The 16,567-nt window shown below is 43.0% G+C and overlaps 2 protein-coding genes across 2 annotated transcripts in view; both read right to left on the reverse strand.

The window, feature by feature from the left end:
- The window catches only part of LOC310747656 (uncharacterized protein), a 144,359-nt gene that overhangs the window by 109,167 nt on the left and 18,625 nt on the right, over window positions 1-16,567 (reverse strand). The gene's annotated exons all lie outside the window — the stretch shown is intronic.
- LOC310748668 (vomeronasal type-2 receptor 26-like) lies at window positions 10,606-16,121 on the reverse strand (the record flags this gene model as incomplete). Its single annotated transcript, XM_083584516.1, has 4 exons — window positions 10,606-12,594; window positions 14,878-15,004; window positions 15,909-15,969; window positions 16,114-16,121. The coding sequence occupies 4 exons, from the start codon at window positions 16,119-16,121 to the stop codon at window positions 11,696-11,698; spliced, it is 1,095 nt and encodes a 364-aa protein (XP_083440642.1). The 3' UTR covers window positions 10,606-11,695.

The following is a 16,567-nucleotide window of genomic DNA, read 5'->3' on the forward strand; positions in this document are numbered from 1 at the left end:
TAACCAGAATGCTTACCTGAAGGATTCCTAACGAAACATCCCTTCAGGGAACAGACAGGGCGAAACAGAATATATAAGTGCACACGATCACAGTGTGACCTTATGACCTTCGACAACTTCACACTTGTCCTTTTAATTATCCCAGTGATTTTAAGTGTTCTATACTGTGATGCCAATAAAGCTATTTGTTATTTGATTTTGTATTTAACCAACATGCTTGAGTCTGATTAATGCTTTAGGTCTGTCTGGACAGGCTGGGCCTATGTCACTTCCGCTCACCTAGTGAGGAAAGGGGCAACAGAGTCTTCTGTTCTGCTCAGAATTCCCTGTGTGTGGAGCTCTGAGCTGCTCCCTTCCGCCACAAAGATTTATCCAGTTTAGGAACTTTTGCCATGTGGTAACCAAACTATGTCAGACTGCCTGTTCAGCCTTTTTCCTGACTGCTGTACGGAAAAGCACATAAATCTGACCTTTCAAGAAGATAACAAGTAAACCAATTGATAACTTACTGAACCTGTGTATTAGGAAAGTGGGATAGTGTGGGATTCACTGGAAAGGGAAGGTTTTAAGGTTATACAGTCTATATTTAAATGCTTTTATTTGCTGCATGTTTTGCCATTGTTAAATGCCTGCTAGGGTAATTTGCCCAAACTTCTTGCAACAAGAAAAGAGAGAGAGAGCTAAACTCTTGAGACTCCCATGGACTGCAAGAAGATCAAACCTATCCATTCTGAAGGAAATCAGCCCTGAGTGCTCACTGGAAGGACAGATCCTGAAGCTGAGGCTCCAATACTTTGGCCACCTCATGAGAAGAGAAGACTCCCTGGAAAAGACCCTGATGTTGGGAAAGATTGAGGGCACAAGGAGAAGGGGACGACAGAGGACGAGATGGTTGGACAGTGTTACCAGCATGAAGCTACCAACATGAGTCTGATCAAACTGTGGAGGCAGTGGAAGACAGGAGTGCCTGGCGTGCTCTGGTCAATGGGGTCACAAAGAGTCGGACAAGACTGAACGACTAAACAACAACAAGAACAACAACAAAGTCCTCTTGTTTGTTGTTTACTGGTCAGGGACAACCATTGTGAGTGCTGCACTTGCTGTTCCCCAGCTCAATTCCTCAGCTCCAGACACATTTTTTCCCAGCTCCAGCTGCCTCCTCCTGCCAAGTCCCCCTTTCTCCTCTTAGCAGACCTGTGCAATGTTTCTCTGAGGCCCAGGGCAGTTGAGAGGCACAGGGCATTCTTGGCATGATAGCTTGAGTCCAGCAGGCCCCTGATGGGGCCACACAACCACCTTAGATCTCCTATTCCCAGGGCAAGTGTACCTGGCTGCCCAAAGCTCTGCACAGGCCTGCCTTTCAGTGGAGGATCAAATCCTCCTTCGTGAGCACCTTCTCTGCACACAAGGGGAGAATCTGATCCTATATTAAGTGCTCAGCAATTTTCGGGGTACTGTTCTACATATCACTGCCCAGATCAAATAAAATGTATCTCATGAAAGGAATTACCTGCCAAGACTGCAGCTTCTGAAGCTCCTGCACCCCTCCTTCCGTCCCTCCCCTATATTTGGTCCTGGACAAAAACATGGCATGTAGAGCATGTGCTATGGCATAGACAGCATTATAGAGACTGTAGCTGTGGCCAGTTATGCTCATCTCAAAACCAGACGAAGGGAGATCTTCCAGCTTTTCATCTCCGGTGCAGGTTCCACTGTCCTGCTCCTCTGTATTGGAGCTTGGAAATAAACAGAGAAATACTTGTGCCCAGAACTGCTTGACAAAGCCATTTCCATTTGCCTCAAAAGGATTATGGACCTGAAGAAAGGCTTTGAATCCTTGTACCATATTTGAATGAACTGCAAAGGAGAGGGAACCATGGAAGACTTGCATATCCCAGCTCATTTGATAGGTTAATGCTGCAAAATCCAGCTGTGCTGTCAGAATCCACACCTTGCCCTCAGGTGTCATGGTCACATTTTCCAATTCACCAAGTGCTACGATTTCTCTCAAGTCAATCATAGACTTTGTTTCTCCATAGAAAACAACAGCCTTTGCTTTACTTTTCATAATAACTTGATAGATTTGGATGAAGTCAGATTGCACGTCATAAAAGTCTGCCAAATATGTGGTTTTCGGAGTTTTCTCACAGAAGGCCAAACAAATGCCTTTTTGGGAGAGCAGAGGTTTCAGGTCCTGGATAAATCTCTCTCCACTGTCATTATCTCCAGCAAGCAACCCAACCCACGTCCAACCAAAATGCAGAAGTAACTCAACTATCCCAGTGTACTGATGGGCTTCACTGGGCACCATCTTGTAGAAGGGAGTGGATTGGCTTTGACCAGCATCCTCTGGAGCAAAGGAGCCATAAGTGAGCTAAAAGGAAATAACGGGGCAGAGTTTGTAAATGTGCATTCATTGCCTGCTCATCTAGAAGGCAAGATCAGACCGTTTCCTCAGAGGGGCAGGCTCCAGAAAGCTGGGAGAGGTGGCACATTTAGCCTCTGTGGATAACGAATACTCAATAAATAGCTGACATCATGATTTTCTTGTGAGGTGCTTAGACAATGTTGCATCAAGCAAATGTTATCCCACATTTCCCATTCATTTTCCCATCATTTTCAGAGGGGGGGGGAGTAGTTTGGCTCACAAATTCTGAATCACTTTTAACTGCAGAACCGGAATTTGCTGATATGCAATTGAAATAGTGACAGTCTGGAAAGTATCCTGAGATCTACAAAGATCTTGATTGTAGCTCAGGCACTCAGTGGATGGTGCTGTCCTCTCCCCGCATACTATGGCTGCTACCTCCCCCTCCTACTGCTGGGAATGAAAGCATCCCACAGCTAAATACCTCATATGGAAGCAGGACAACCTCCCCGGTTTCGGGAAATTGACTGCCAGTTGGTTCATTCTCCAGTCAGAAAAGTGGAGGGAAAGGCAGAACACAGCATGGTGCCTACAACTACGTCAAAATATTGATCGATCTAGCTCAGCTTTGTTAACACTGAGTGGAAAGACACATTCAATGACCTACCTAGAGGTGTTATGGATTGAGCCCAGGAACTTCTCCATTCATTGCAGGTACTCTATAGTCCTTTCTGTGGTGTGGTGATTTGCCATTGAGTAAGAATGAATAGGATAATGCTATTTTCTGGCACTTGACAGGCACCCATTCATTCAAAAGAAATTCACCACAAGATTATTGGTGGCTCTCTGGTTCCCTTTTAATATTTTCTTGATAGGCACCCCAGTTTACAGTGGGTTGCGGAGAGGTCCCACAAGTATCTCAGTATCTCCTGCAGGTGAATTAAATGTTTTAAGCCTGTATTGGGAGGAGGGGCGGAAAGCTTCAGCTGGTACAGAAAACAGCTGTCAGGATTTTATCAAATTGCTTCCAATCTCAATTCAAGGTCCTAGTATTGGCCTTTAAAAGCCCTGAATTTTCAGGAACTCATTTATATAAAGGACCACCTTCTCCCATACCATTCACACTTTTTGGATCATTGAGTGAGGCCAAGCCCAGTCAAAGACATTCTGCTGCCTGAGATAGAAACCAGCTCAAGTATATCATCCACTGCACTTGAGACACCAGACTAGTTAGAGGGGTCAGGGGAGGCATGGAACATACACTACTCATTTCTCCAGCAGAGAAAAATTGCCAATGTGCTTAATAAGGGGGGAGAGAAAAGCCCACCTAGAGCAGAGATATTTAAATGCTGCTGATGGCTCATTACTACCTGACAATTTGGGATTGTCCGTTAGTTAATGAATTCTGGAAACAGATTGGTATAGAAATATCGGGAATTGTGTGTAGGAAGGTAGAAATATCTAAATTAATGGTTCTTATTGGCCTGAGTAGCACCGAGTTAGAAACAAAAGACGAATGTAAATGGGTAAAATTGATGGTAATTGCAGCCAGACAGGTTAAAGCGAGTACGGGCCACATGTTCTCCTGCAATGATTTTGCAAAGTTTTTTGCAGATAAAATCGCTCAGATTCGGGAAGAAGTAGACTCCACCGTGGGAGCAGGGCCGGGGCGGGAGAGTGCTAGAGTTCTCTCTAGTCAAGTTGAGTGGGATCAATTCCAATCTGTTACCTCCAAGGATGTGGACAGACTGCTTGGATGAGTGAAACCAACCACCTGTCTCCTGGATCCTTGCCCATCCTGGCTTATAAAAGCTAGCCGGGAAGGACTGGGTGATGGGCTTCGTGGGGTGGTGAATGCTTCCCTCCGTGAGGGAGCCTTCCCAGACCCGCTGAAAGAGGCGGTTATTAAACCGCTTCTTAAAAAACCATCTTTAGATGCGGCCACGATGGGCAACTATCGCCCAGTCTCAAATCTTCCATTCTTGGGCAAGGTGATTGAGCGAGCGGTTGCCGAACAACTCCAGGCACGCCTGGAAGAAGCGGACCATTTGGATCCCTTCCAGTCGGGATTCAGGCCTCATCATGGGACTGAAACTGCCTTGGTCACACTGGTTGATGATCTCCGGCGGGCTAGGGACAAAGGTGAGAGCTGTTTCCTAGTTCTGCTGGATCTCTCAGCGGCGTTTGATACCATCGACCATAACATCCTTCTGGACCGTCTTGAGGGGCTGGGAGCTGGGGGCACTGTCATACAGTGGTTCCGCTCCTTCCTCCTGGGCCGTGTTCAGAAAGTGGTGGTGGGGGATGAGTGTTCAGACCCCTGGGCTCTCACTTGTGGGGTGCCTCAGGATTCTGTCCTCTCCCCCATGCTTTTCAACATTTACATGCAGCCGCTGGGAGAGATCATCGGGAGGTTTGGGCTGGGTGTTCATCAGTATGCGGATGATACCCAGCTCTACCTCTCTTTTAAATCAGAACCAGTGAAGGCGGTGAAGGTCCTGTGTGAGTGTCTGGAGGCGGTTGGAGGATGGATAGCGGCTAACAGATTGAGGTTGAATCCTGACAAGACAGAAGTACTGTTTTTGGGGGACAGGAGGCGGGCAGGTGTGGAGGATTCCCTGGTCCTGAATGGGGTAACTGTGCCCCTGAAGGACCAGGTGCGCAGCCTGGGAGTCATTTTGGACTCACAGCTGTCCATGGAGGCACAGGTCAAATCTGTGTCCAGGGCAGCTGTTTACCAGCTCCATCTGGTACGTAGGCTGAGACCCTATCTGCCTGCGGACTGTCTCACCAGAGTGGTGCATGCTCTGGTTATCTCCCGCTTGGACTACTGCAATGCACTCTACGTGGGGCTACCTTTGAAGGTGACTCGGAAACTACAACTAATCCAGAATGCGGCAGCTAGACTGGTGACTGGGGGCGGCCGCCGAGACCATATAACACTGGTCTTGGAAGACCTACATTGGCTCCCAGTACGTTTCCGAGCACAATTCAAAGTGTTGGTGCTGACCTTTAAAGCCCTAAACGGCCTCAGTCCAGTATACCTGAAGGAGCGTCTCCACCCCCATCATTCTGCCCGGACGCTGAGGTCCAGCGCCGAGGGCCTTCTGGCGGTTCCCTCATTGCGAGAAGCAAAGCTACAGGGAACCAGGCAGAGGGCCTTCTCGGTAGTGGCGCCCGCCCTGTGGAACACCCTTCCAGCAGATGTCAAAGTGATAAACAACTACCTGACATTCAGAAGACATCTTAAGGCAGCCCTGTTCAGGGAAGTTTTTAACGTGTGATATTTTACTGTATTTTTGGTTTCTATGGAAGCCGCCCAGAGTGGCTGGGAGGCCCAGCCAGATGGGCGGGGTATAAATAATAAATTATTATTATTATTCTTATTATTATTTTTATTATTATTACCGTATTTTTCGCTCTATAAGACGCACCAGATGACAAGATGCACCTAGTTTTTGGAGGAGGAAAACAAGAGGGGAAAAAATTCTGAATCTCAGAAGCCAGAACAGCAAGAGGGATCGCTACGCAGTGAAAGCAGCGATCCCTCCTGCTGTTCTGGCTTCTGGGATAGCTGTGCAGCCTGCATTCGCTCCATAAGATGCACACACATTTCCCCTTACTTTTTAGGAGGGAAAAAGTGAGTCTTATACAGCAAAAAATACGGTAGTTGGAAAAATGCAGAAGAGCCTAGGGGTGATCCAATGGAGGGGAAAATTGAAAAATATTATAATCTTAAAATATCTAACTGTGAAGATACATAAAATGAAATGATTTAAGGTCAGTGAGTAGGAGGAGGATTGGTTTGAGAAAATATTGATTTATTTGGGCAGGTTTGAACAATTTGGGGCAATTAAAATGTTAAAAGTTAAATAAACCTTGTGGAGGGAGGAGTGTTAAGGTATATGGAATTGTACATATGGTTGATTTGAATATGTTATTATTGATTATGTATACCCAATGCATCAGGCACCTGGGGTTTTTCACTGTTTCTTTTCACTGTTTGTGTTTTGGTTGTTGGTTAAAAAAAAAATACTACCTGACAATTTTATGCTACACACTTTAATAAATTGTGCAAAGCATACCGGAGACTTTTTGTGAAAGGCAGGGCCACGCTCCTTTGTCAGTCACAACTATTTCTCTATAGTACAAAACCTTTCTGCATAGAGAAGATCATGTTGAATGAGTATGAAGTCTCCAAGGCAGTATCTTACCTGAGGGATCTTGTAGATGCCCAAGATGCTTGCCATTTGGAGGGAGGTATCAAAGTCCAGTCCCCCAATAACTGCCATCAGGTGTTTCTGGGTGTTGCACTTGTAGTTGGGCATAAATGTGGAGGGAAAGTTCAGAGCAGCCCGGGAGGTCATCCTTTCATTGAAGTAACTGTCATAGATGTGGAATCCCAATGTGATATTAGGCAAGATCTTGGGGTTCTCATTGATCTCCTTGACAGCAAAGGCCAAGGCCAGGATATGCTGGTAGTTCTTTGGCACAACACTGCAATGAGAATGTTATGCTGATTTCTTGGGAGATATGCTATGCAATATTATTTTTAAAAAATTAGGACCTCATGACAATTCTTCAACGTTTTCATGCAAATTGTGCTCTAACACAATTTAACACAAATCTACAAAACAGTTTCCCCTAAAAGAGTGCATTGCATTCCACTTGTATACTTCTATACCACTTTCACTAATATATGCATTTTTTTGGACACTTTATCCCAGTGTATGTATTTTTGGATACATTTCGTGATTTGAGAACTGCACTGCAAAATTTGGAGAAGTGTGAATGGCAAATGATAGCTGTGTTTCATCATCTCTTTAGGCAGATTTTAGTAGGTGCATGTTTAAATATGAACTGATTTGAATTCCCTCCCTTTCTCCAATAAGGGAATACTGATACTTACTTTGGGTAAGTAAGTACATACATGTACTTGTTGACAGTTTCTAAAGATTCCAGAGATGCTGTTGCTGACGCCAGTCTCTGAAGGCTTTTACCTCAGACCAGATTCCCTATTCCGCCACTCCTGCCCTATTCAATCAAAAATTGTAACTAGCAGCTGAACTAATCTGTCTCTGACCTCAAAGTTCATCCAATTGTATTTCTGGCTGCTTGGACAGTTGAGCTCATTTAAAAAATCTGCTTTTATGACATTCATCTGGTAAGAACTGGACAGCCTAAAATAGACACCAGCTCACTTGTTCTAATCTTCACCACAAGATATTATTAACACACTGGGGATAATTGGCTTAATATTGATACCTTCTTTGTCCGCTTTCCCCTCAGCTTTCTCTGGTCTTTCCCTCAAACCTCACTCATTACTTGTACCAACTGACAGTTAACTGTCATTCTTCACTGATCGGAACCTTCAGCCTATTACAGTCTGTTGTTGCTCAGGCTATTGAGAATTAATGTACCTGATCCACACTCTTTCTATAAATATGAAACACAATTGTCTCTCTTCCCCTGTCACCAAGTAGCAATCACCAAACAGGCCCGCACCACAGTAACAGCACAACTTTGACAGCCACACACTGACATCAATAGAGACCTTTAAAATCTTTTGAAAGCGCATAGCATAGACATATACGCAACATTTATATACAGTTACTGATTTGATCCAACAGAAAAGCTGTATTGTAGCCTAACTGAATGGAGTAGTTCTCATCATTTTCAGACCTATGACACATTTTCAACTAGAAGTTTCCTGTAAATCTTGCCTGACATGGATAAGAACATCTGTGGCTCTTAGAAATCCACCTCAGAAGGAGAGGCAAGATTTTAAGAGCCCTCATCCCAAACTTTCTGAGGTGAAGTTCAATATTCAGAACTAGATTACCAATTTACACACACACACACACACACACACACACCCTGCCTGGAAGTAAATCCCACTAAATCAATGGAGCTTGCTTCTGCATAAGCAAGGTTAAAGCTGGGGAATGCTTCTGTTCCAGATGATTATTTGAGATATGCAATATTTACATGGTATTAAGAAGTTGATGGGTAGTTAGCCTTTCTTTGAAGTCTTCTTTGTCAAAAGCAGAAAAGAGATGAGAAGCAAGTCCACCAACAATAAGATCACCAGGTTGGTAGTATTCATGTGGAATTCTGGACAGATCATCAATGGTGCAACTCCTGGTATGTTTGCACACCAAATGTGGCAGATGAAAGAGAATTGGCACAAGAAAAAACAACAACATACTGGGGCAAATATTCTTTCTAATCAGACACCCTCATTTCCATCTAGAACATGAACCTTAGCTTCAGTACAATATTCTACCTTGACAGAAACAGAACTTGACTACCAATTCACAGATTAAAATTCTATCTTACAACTTGACAATGTGAGAAGCAAAAATCCTGCCTCTTCCTCTGCCCTCCCCCTTGCTTAGAATCAAAAGTAGGGTTTTTTATATTCTCATGTTTAGACTTTGGCTGATATTCTCTGCAAATCTATTGAGACATTATCCAAGGGAGAATTAGTCATGACAAAAGTGATAATTACAGATTAGATAATAACTATCTCTCTTTGCATCAAAAAAATCCAACAGATGACAAAAAAACATGTTTGTGGTGTTTCATTTGAAGTGGTTTCTGTCCCTTTATGGGACAACAAAAGTGCATGCAGAATTAACTGCAATGAGGAAGAAAATAAGAATGGGTCACTCTGTTATCAATGCTGAAATGCTTCATCTGACTAGTGCAATTGATTAATCTAACGTCCTTAAATTTCCCACCTGACCATTTGTTTATTAGTTTACTGACAATTATACCAAGACAAGACAAAAGGATGGTGAAGGGGACTGAGTTTTGTAGATGGTTTGTGTTGGTGGCAAGGAAAAAATAGTTATAAAAAAAGGGAATTCCCTGTATGCCAACATCCAGATTTGTTGAAAGAACTTTTTGGTGAGAGAACCCCAGCAGAGATTTTAAATCATGAATCATGTAGCAAAGTAAAGCATGGACATATTAGCTGTTAGACCTTTAAAATATGACCTTGTATGTTCCAAAAAACCACTTTTCCCTTAGCATACAAAAAGACCACACATCTGGTAGGTTAAGAACTGGTTTACTTACAAACTCTTCAAAGGTCATGTGTTTTTCCATCAGTCAAAAAACACAGGCAGAAAAACTTGGCTTGGTTATAGTGATGAAAGTTCCAAATTATTGGTATGGGAATGCAAGAGAGGCTTGTGGGTGCCATGTGGTCTGAGCTTGGAGCAACCATCTTAGACTTCACATGTTGCGTATCTCGGGTACACTGGAGGGAAACAACAGGCCTCATTGCCTGGCCCCTCCTAAGGTGAGCTAAACCTGCCAAGACAGGTAATCCTGTCATGTTGTTAATTAGACTTAAGCACATTGGTTATATGAAGACTGGTTATCCTATAGTTTGAAGAGCAGGCTTAGATGTGGCAGGTGGTCTTGAAGAATGTCAGGTAAATGGTGGGGACTATGTTTGGATCTCAACTGGTTTCAGTTGACTTGGAATCAGCTGAGCATTTTTTTATTTTGTAGGAGGAAGGGGAAATTGCTTGGTTTATTCTGAGCCAATACATATAGAGATTGGGAGTATTTTCCTCCATTACTAGATGAATCACAGGTCTGACTGTGTATCTTAAGAATTTTCATGAGGATATTTTTAAATAATAAAAAATTACAAATTGTTGTCGAAATGTGGAGAACTGAATTTAAGATAGGCAAAATGAGAAACTGGTAAAATAGAAACTAACAGGTTCTATTGACTTCTAATGGAGACACTTTAATTTACCTCTCAATGCACACGTGCAAATGTACATAAAGAATATATGTGCCACCAAATGAGGTGTAATTTCCAAGGTTTTGCACCTGGAGCAGTGGGGGGCAGGGTGGGGGAGAAAGAGATTACACCCCCTTCACAGGATCGAAAATACAGATACTTTATTATGAAGTTATGGACCTAAACAGAGTAAAAACAAAAACAGTTGGTGGGATAGAATCATAGAATCATAGAGTTGGAAGAGACCACAAGGGCCATCGAGTCCAACCCCCTGCCAAGCAGGAAACACCATCAGAGCACTCCTGACATATGGTTGTCAAGCCTTGTGTCAGCCTAAACTACCTGACATGGTTATTTTGAGGATAAAAGGTAGGATGGGGATGGGGGGAATAACATAACAAGAATAAAAATTACCAGCCAAATTCTTTACTTATATCTGATTCTAGCCCTCTGCTCAGTTGGAAGTGGCAATAATCGTGGAATTCAGTATAGAGGATTATTAGTTGTGTTACTGGCTACAGTATGGCTGGAACTAGCTAGTATTTGAAAGTGGTGGTTCTGTGCTCACAAAGGAGGGAAGGTACAAAATCTTTTGGGGCATAGCGTAATCTAAACATTTGACCCAACATACCTGAATCATTGAGGGTATAGAGAAATGGGAGTTTTTATGTTACATGGTATCCATTTGTTACTTCTGTTACTAAATTGCATTGTCCTCCTATGCCACCTATATCCCAAACAGCAGTCTGGTGGGGTACCTCTAATATTCAGAATAACTTCAAAATAACTCTTTTTATGTTTATAGATAATGAGAACAGTCAAACAAGATAGGTTTAATCAGGGAATATTTCCCAGGATTGAAAATAGGAAGGGAGTACTCACAGCAGCTCAATATGCATTTATTTATTATACACATAGACACAGCCTAAAGCTTTACTAGATCGAACACCCATTCATTTATGTTCATAGATATAACTGCATGCCATCAATTAGTGCAGCTTACCACCTGAGTGTCTGGTGCATTTTTACATCAAGGTCACAGTGACTGCACAGAAATCCACGTACTTAGCTGCATGGGTTCAAGGATGAACATGGTCTTGTGCTGTGGGAAATAGGCCCTAAGGACTGATTGGCTTAAGCACGGTGGTCCAACATGTGGCCCTGCCAGCCTTCTTCCACCCCTTCCTAAACCATAAGAACAAAAAGCTTTTTCTGTTGAAGATTTTTGAAGACAATCTCTTATTTTCGGCATCTTTTCTGCCATATTTTAATTCTCTTTGGAGTTTTCCCCTTTTTACAGTGTGTTGAAAGGAGAGCAGTGTCTAACCAGTATTGAAAAACCAATGGCACAAGCTAGATGTCCTGCTCAAAGACCAAAAGCAAAGCTCAATCCATAACAGTTACTTGTTTCAGCTGTAACAAGGGACATAAATTAAAATCTTTGAAGATTTCCAGAAAATACCAGGCAATACGAAACATAAAATACATGACATGATGTGGAGAAAGAGAATATATTGTCCATATTCTGGTAAAACGAAAAACAGAGATGATAGGATAATTTACTACTTCCTCTTTATTAACTGCTCTTTGCTGTTCAGATCAGGTCTTAACACAATGATGTAGCATTTTGGGGAAAAGATGGAACCCAGTAAGCCAGCACTGGAGGCCAAGATAGAGAAGATCTCCACAGCCACCATGTATTTCCCCTTGGTGCTCAGGTACACTGGAACAAAGGAGATCCAAACACTACAAAACAAGAACATGCTGAAGGTGATGAATTTGGCCTCATTGAAGCTCTCAGGCAATTTCCTGGCAAAAAAGGCTACAACAAAGCTGACAATGGCCAAAAAGCCCATGTAGCCCAGGACACAGTAAAACAGGGCAACTGACCCTTCGTTGCAGCCTAGAATGATTTCTCTCATCACAGAGTGCATGTCAGAATCAGGAAATGGGGGAGAGGTTCCTAACCACACAGTGCAAATGCCCACTTGGATAATGGTACATGACAACACAATGGTGCTTCCAAGCCTTTTCCCCACCCATTTTCTCATTCTGGATCCTGGTTTGGTGGCCATGAATGCCAGAACAACGGTGATGGTTTTGGCCAGCACACAAGAAACAGTCACTGTGAAAACAAGGCCAAAAGCCATTTGTCGGAGCAGGCAGCTCACTCTTTCTGGAGGGCTGAGGAAGATCAACGGGCAGAGAAAGCAGAGCAGGAGTGAAATGAGGAGAGTGTAGGTGAGGTCCCGATTGTTTGCTCTGACAATGGGTGTGTCCTGATGTTTAATGAAGATGGCTTGGACCACCACTGTGAGGAAAGAGAGAGAAAGAGCAAACAATGCTAAGCTCATCCCCAGAGGCTCTTTAAAAGACAAGAAGCTGATGGTCTTTGGAATGCATTGCAATTGTTCCATGTTTGGATAGTGATCTTCGGGGCACCCAACACAATCATCCATATCTGGAGAGGAAATAATCATTTCAGAGTTCAGATGTGTTGACGAGCTTCCAGTGCTGCTAGTATGGAACTGTTAGGGTTAAAGATGTTTCCAGACAAACCAGATTGAAAGTGATGCATGAGAACTCCACCTCAGCATTGTGTGCTATGTTATTTGGGGTGTCCCCATAAGATACATTGTGCAGTTTAGATGGAAAAGATTGGTAACCACAAATACAATTCTTCCTTGTAGTACCGTATTTTTCGCTCTATAGAACGCACTTTTTCCCCTCCAAAAATGAAGGGGAAATGTGTGTGTGTCCTATGGAGCGAATGCAGGCTCCTTGGCTTCAGCGATAGCAATGCGAAGTCTCTGAAGGGCAGAGGGAGCGCTCCCTCCACGCTCCGGAGGCTACGTGTTGTTTTCTCTGAAGCCTGGAGAGTGAGAGGGGTCGGTGCGCACCGACCCCTCTCGCTCTCCAGGCTTCAGGGATAGTCTCCTGAAACCTTTGGAGTGCAGCAGGAACTCACGCTGCGCTCCAAAGGCTTCAGGTTCCTGTCACTGAAGCCAGGAGAGCAAGACTCTCCTGGCTTCAGCAGAGAGGGAGAGCTGTGCAGCGCCCCTTCAGTGAAGCGGGAGGAGAAATAGAAGGGGCTCCGTTTCTCCTGCCGCTTCGCTGAAGGGGCGTTGAGCAGAGAGGGGGAGAATTTTTTTTTCTTGTTCTCCCCCTCTAAAACAAGGTGTATCCTATGGTCGGGTGTATCCTATACAGCGAAAAATACGGTAATTGTTCAGTACAGGAACTTAGGAAGGTGTCTTCTACCAAGACAAATCACTGGTCCATTTAGCTTAGTACTGCCTGCCTTATTTTAACCTCAAACAAAGATTAGATCATTCGTGATAAGCCTCTTCTTTTTAGAATAAGGTACATATTCATTTATTGGGGCTATCTGCCAATAGAGATGGAGGATAAATTTGGTTTTATTGAAATTTGACTGGGAAAGTCATCTAAATTGCACTGTTTTGACCAACACATTAACCAAAACAAAGTAACCCTGCAAAATGTATGCTTCTCTAAAAGCTTTTGATGCAGACCTCCAATTAAACAATATGTACAAAATGGCCTATATTACCAGTGTAGAAGTTTTACTTTAGACAGTCAATACTTTTTTGTATATCCCATAGCAATTGCATTTATTTTCTGTATAGAACGTATGTATCAAAGAATGATTTTGATTCGTGTATTCCTGCATTTTTGTAACTCTTTTATGCTGCTCCCCTATACCAGATAAACTGCCGAATCACTGCATTCCTTGCTTATCTGCCCCTGAAGGATTGTATGTTTAGCCAGAGGGCACAAGTGGCTAGGATGTTGTAAGTTACAAGCCCTGTGGTTTCCCTGAGATTCCATAAGCTGTGGGAAGATACAGGAATGGATTATGGCACTTTCTGAAGGTCTAGTTGTCAAGGAAGATGTACAATAAGTGAGTAAAAGCTTATACCTGGAGCTCCAGAGTTTGACTAATCAAGATAAATGAGGGGAAACATAAAACAGGGACTTTTTCACCCCTTAACATGTAACCTTTCTTGTGGTACGCATTCTATAATGATGTTATAGGATGTATGTTTATGTGTGAAAAACCCAATAAAATCTTTGTTAAAATGTGCTTTCAGGCAGTTTGTCTAACTGGCGGTTAGCTGAACAACTGATTTAGCGAGGCTGCCTCATTGCAATAGCTTCTCTAATAAACCAGGTCCCTACTGGACACTTTGCTTGCACATTCTCTTTGTTGGAGTTTATTTAAAGGTTTGTTCCCTCACCTCATCAAGAACGAGTGGTTTAGAAGTAAATTCTTACCATATCATACCCTCCAACATGTCTCTGATGAAAATAGGGATGTCCCATTCCATAATGATAATTTTACTATTTATACCCCACACATCTTACTGGGTTGCCCCAGCCATTCTGAGCAGCTTCCAACATATATAAAAATAATAATAAAACATTAAACATTAAAAAAAACATTCCCTATATAGGATTGCCTTCAGACAGTTCGGGTCAGATAACTTCATACCCTTCAACATTTCTCCAATGAAAATAGAGACATCCAAAGGAAAAGTGGGACATTCTGGGATCAAATCAGAAACCAGGACGGCTTCTGACTTCTCTAACTCAGGGACGTCCCTGGAAAATAGGGAAACTTGGAGGGTCTGCCATATTAGCAATTATTTACCTATTTACTTAACCTTTGCAACAACTTCTAACATGACATATGTTTGAAAAGTACATATCTCGTGTCTCTTACCCTTCTGGGTCGAAATCTTGCCTTGAGGACATGGGGCACAATCATAGCAGCAGAATGGCTCCCCCTCCTTCTTTTTCTTGCTGGAACCAGGAGGACAACTTGGGTTACATACAGAAAGGGGTGGAACCTGCCCATTTAAATAAACACATAAACATTTTAGCACACAGAAATTATTAATGCTTTAGGCTTCATCCCCCCCCCCCCGAAGCCAGCAGTAGGAAGACACTAAATTACTGAGGACCAAACTATTTGTTTTGCTATTTGTCGTTTTAAAAAAGAATGCTGAAACTGACCATCTGTGAAAAGAATGCCTGAAGGCTTAAACTGGGAAGGGAACTGGGAGTTCATTTTCACCAGCCCTCCCCCCATACATAAAATGAATACTTGTTCACCACCAACCTTCCCATACTGAGCAGAAAGTATTAAAAAGACGGAACATGCTTAGAGGCCTCCGTATAATTTGGAACTTTTGTGACGATATACTGCTCTGCCTCCTTTCTTTCAGCAAATGTTTTGTGCCACTGAGAAAGTGATAATTGAAACTGTAAAGGAGTTCAACCAAATGCTCTTAGAAGCCCCCTTCACACTTCCTGCCATGCTTTTTGTCTTAATTGATGCATCTTCAAACGTATTTTGTACTTCAATGTGTATTTTTCAAATGATTTTGGTCCATTTTTGAGCTGAGAACTAGACCACAAAATTCAGAGAAATGTGAAACCTGAAGGATAATTAATTTCAGAAGGTTGTGGTTCAAATTCCTGCAACGGGGTGAGCTCCCGTTGTTCGGTCCCTGCTCCTGCCAACCTAGCAGTTCAAAAGCATGTCAAAGTGCAAGTAGATAAATAGATATTGCTCTGGCATGAAGGTAAACGGTGTTTCTGTGCACTGCTCTCATTCGCCAGAAGCAGCTTAGTCATGCTGGCCACATGACCCAGAAGCTGTACGCCAGCTCCCTCGGGCAATAAAGTGAGATAAGTGCCACAACCCCAGAGTCGTCTGCGACTGGACCTAACGGTCAGGGGTCCCTTTACCTTTACCGATGGTAACTTAGGTGGGATTTTTTTTCCGGTGTGGAAGGAACTAAAACTGGTCCTTGTGGCACAAACTGGGTTGGGCTACATAACTTTCGGGATGACTTCCAACTCTATGATTCTACTATTCTCAAGCAGTGTAGAGGAAAATGTTTGATTCTGGCTGGAAAGGCAGGTACGTGCTGGACTGATGATCTGTAAGCACAATAACATTCTATTTCCCTATCTCTCATAGATGTAGGAATTATGCCTCACCTGGTGAAAGCTTCTGTGCCACACCATTCTGTTGTCATCAATGGAAATCAGCTGGCCTGGGACAGCCTCCCCACCCAGTCTTCCAACCTTGACTCTCATGAAGGAGTTATTTGGAAAAGTGACCAGGTTGGTAATACCAAAGCCAGCTTCTACTTCTCTGTTCACACTAAAAGATACCATTTCCCCAGCAGAGTTGTTAAAGGAGACACTCCTAAGGAAGGGATGGAGCTGCATTGAAAGGAAAATAGAAATCATAAAGTAATGTTAATGCCTCTCTTTATTGGCACTCAGGATGCCTCCAGAATGTCAGTACATGCAGGTAGTGCTATGCAAAGATAATCCATTCCTGAGAGTGTTCACATAGCAAGCTGACGATTTCCATTGTTTTCTATGGGGAAAATACC

This window comes from Podarcis filfolensis, assembly GCF_964270895.1.
Source record: "Podarcis filfolensis genome assembly, chromosome: 13".
Classification (NCBI taxonomy): Eukaryota; Metazoa; Chordata; class Lepidosauria; order Squamata; family Lacertidae; genus Podarcis; species Podarcis filfolensis.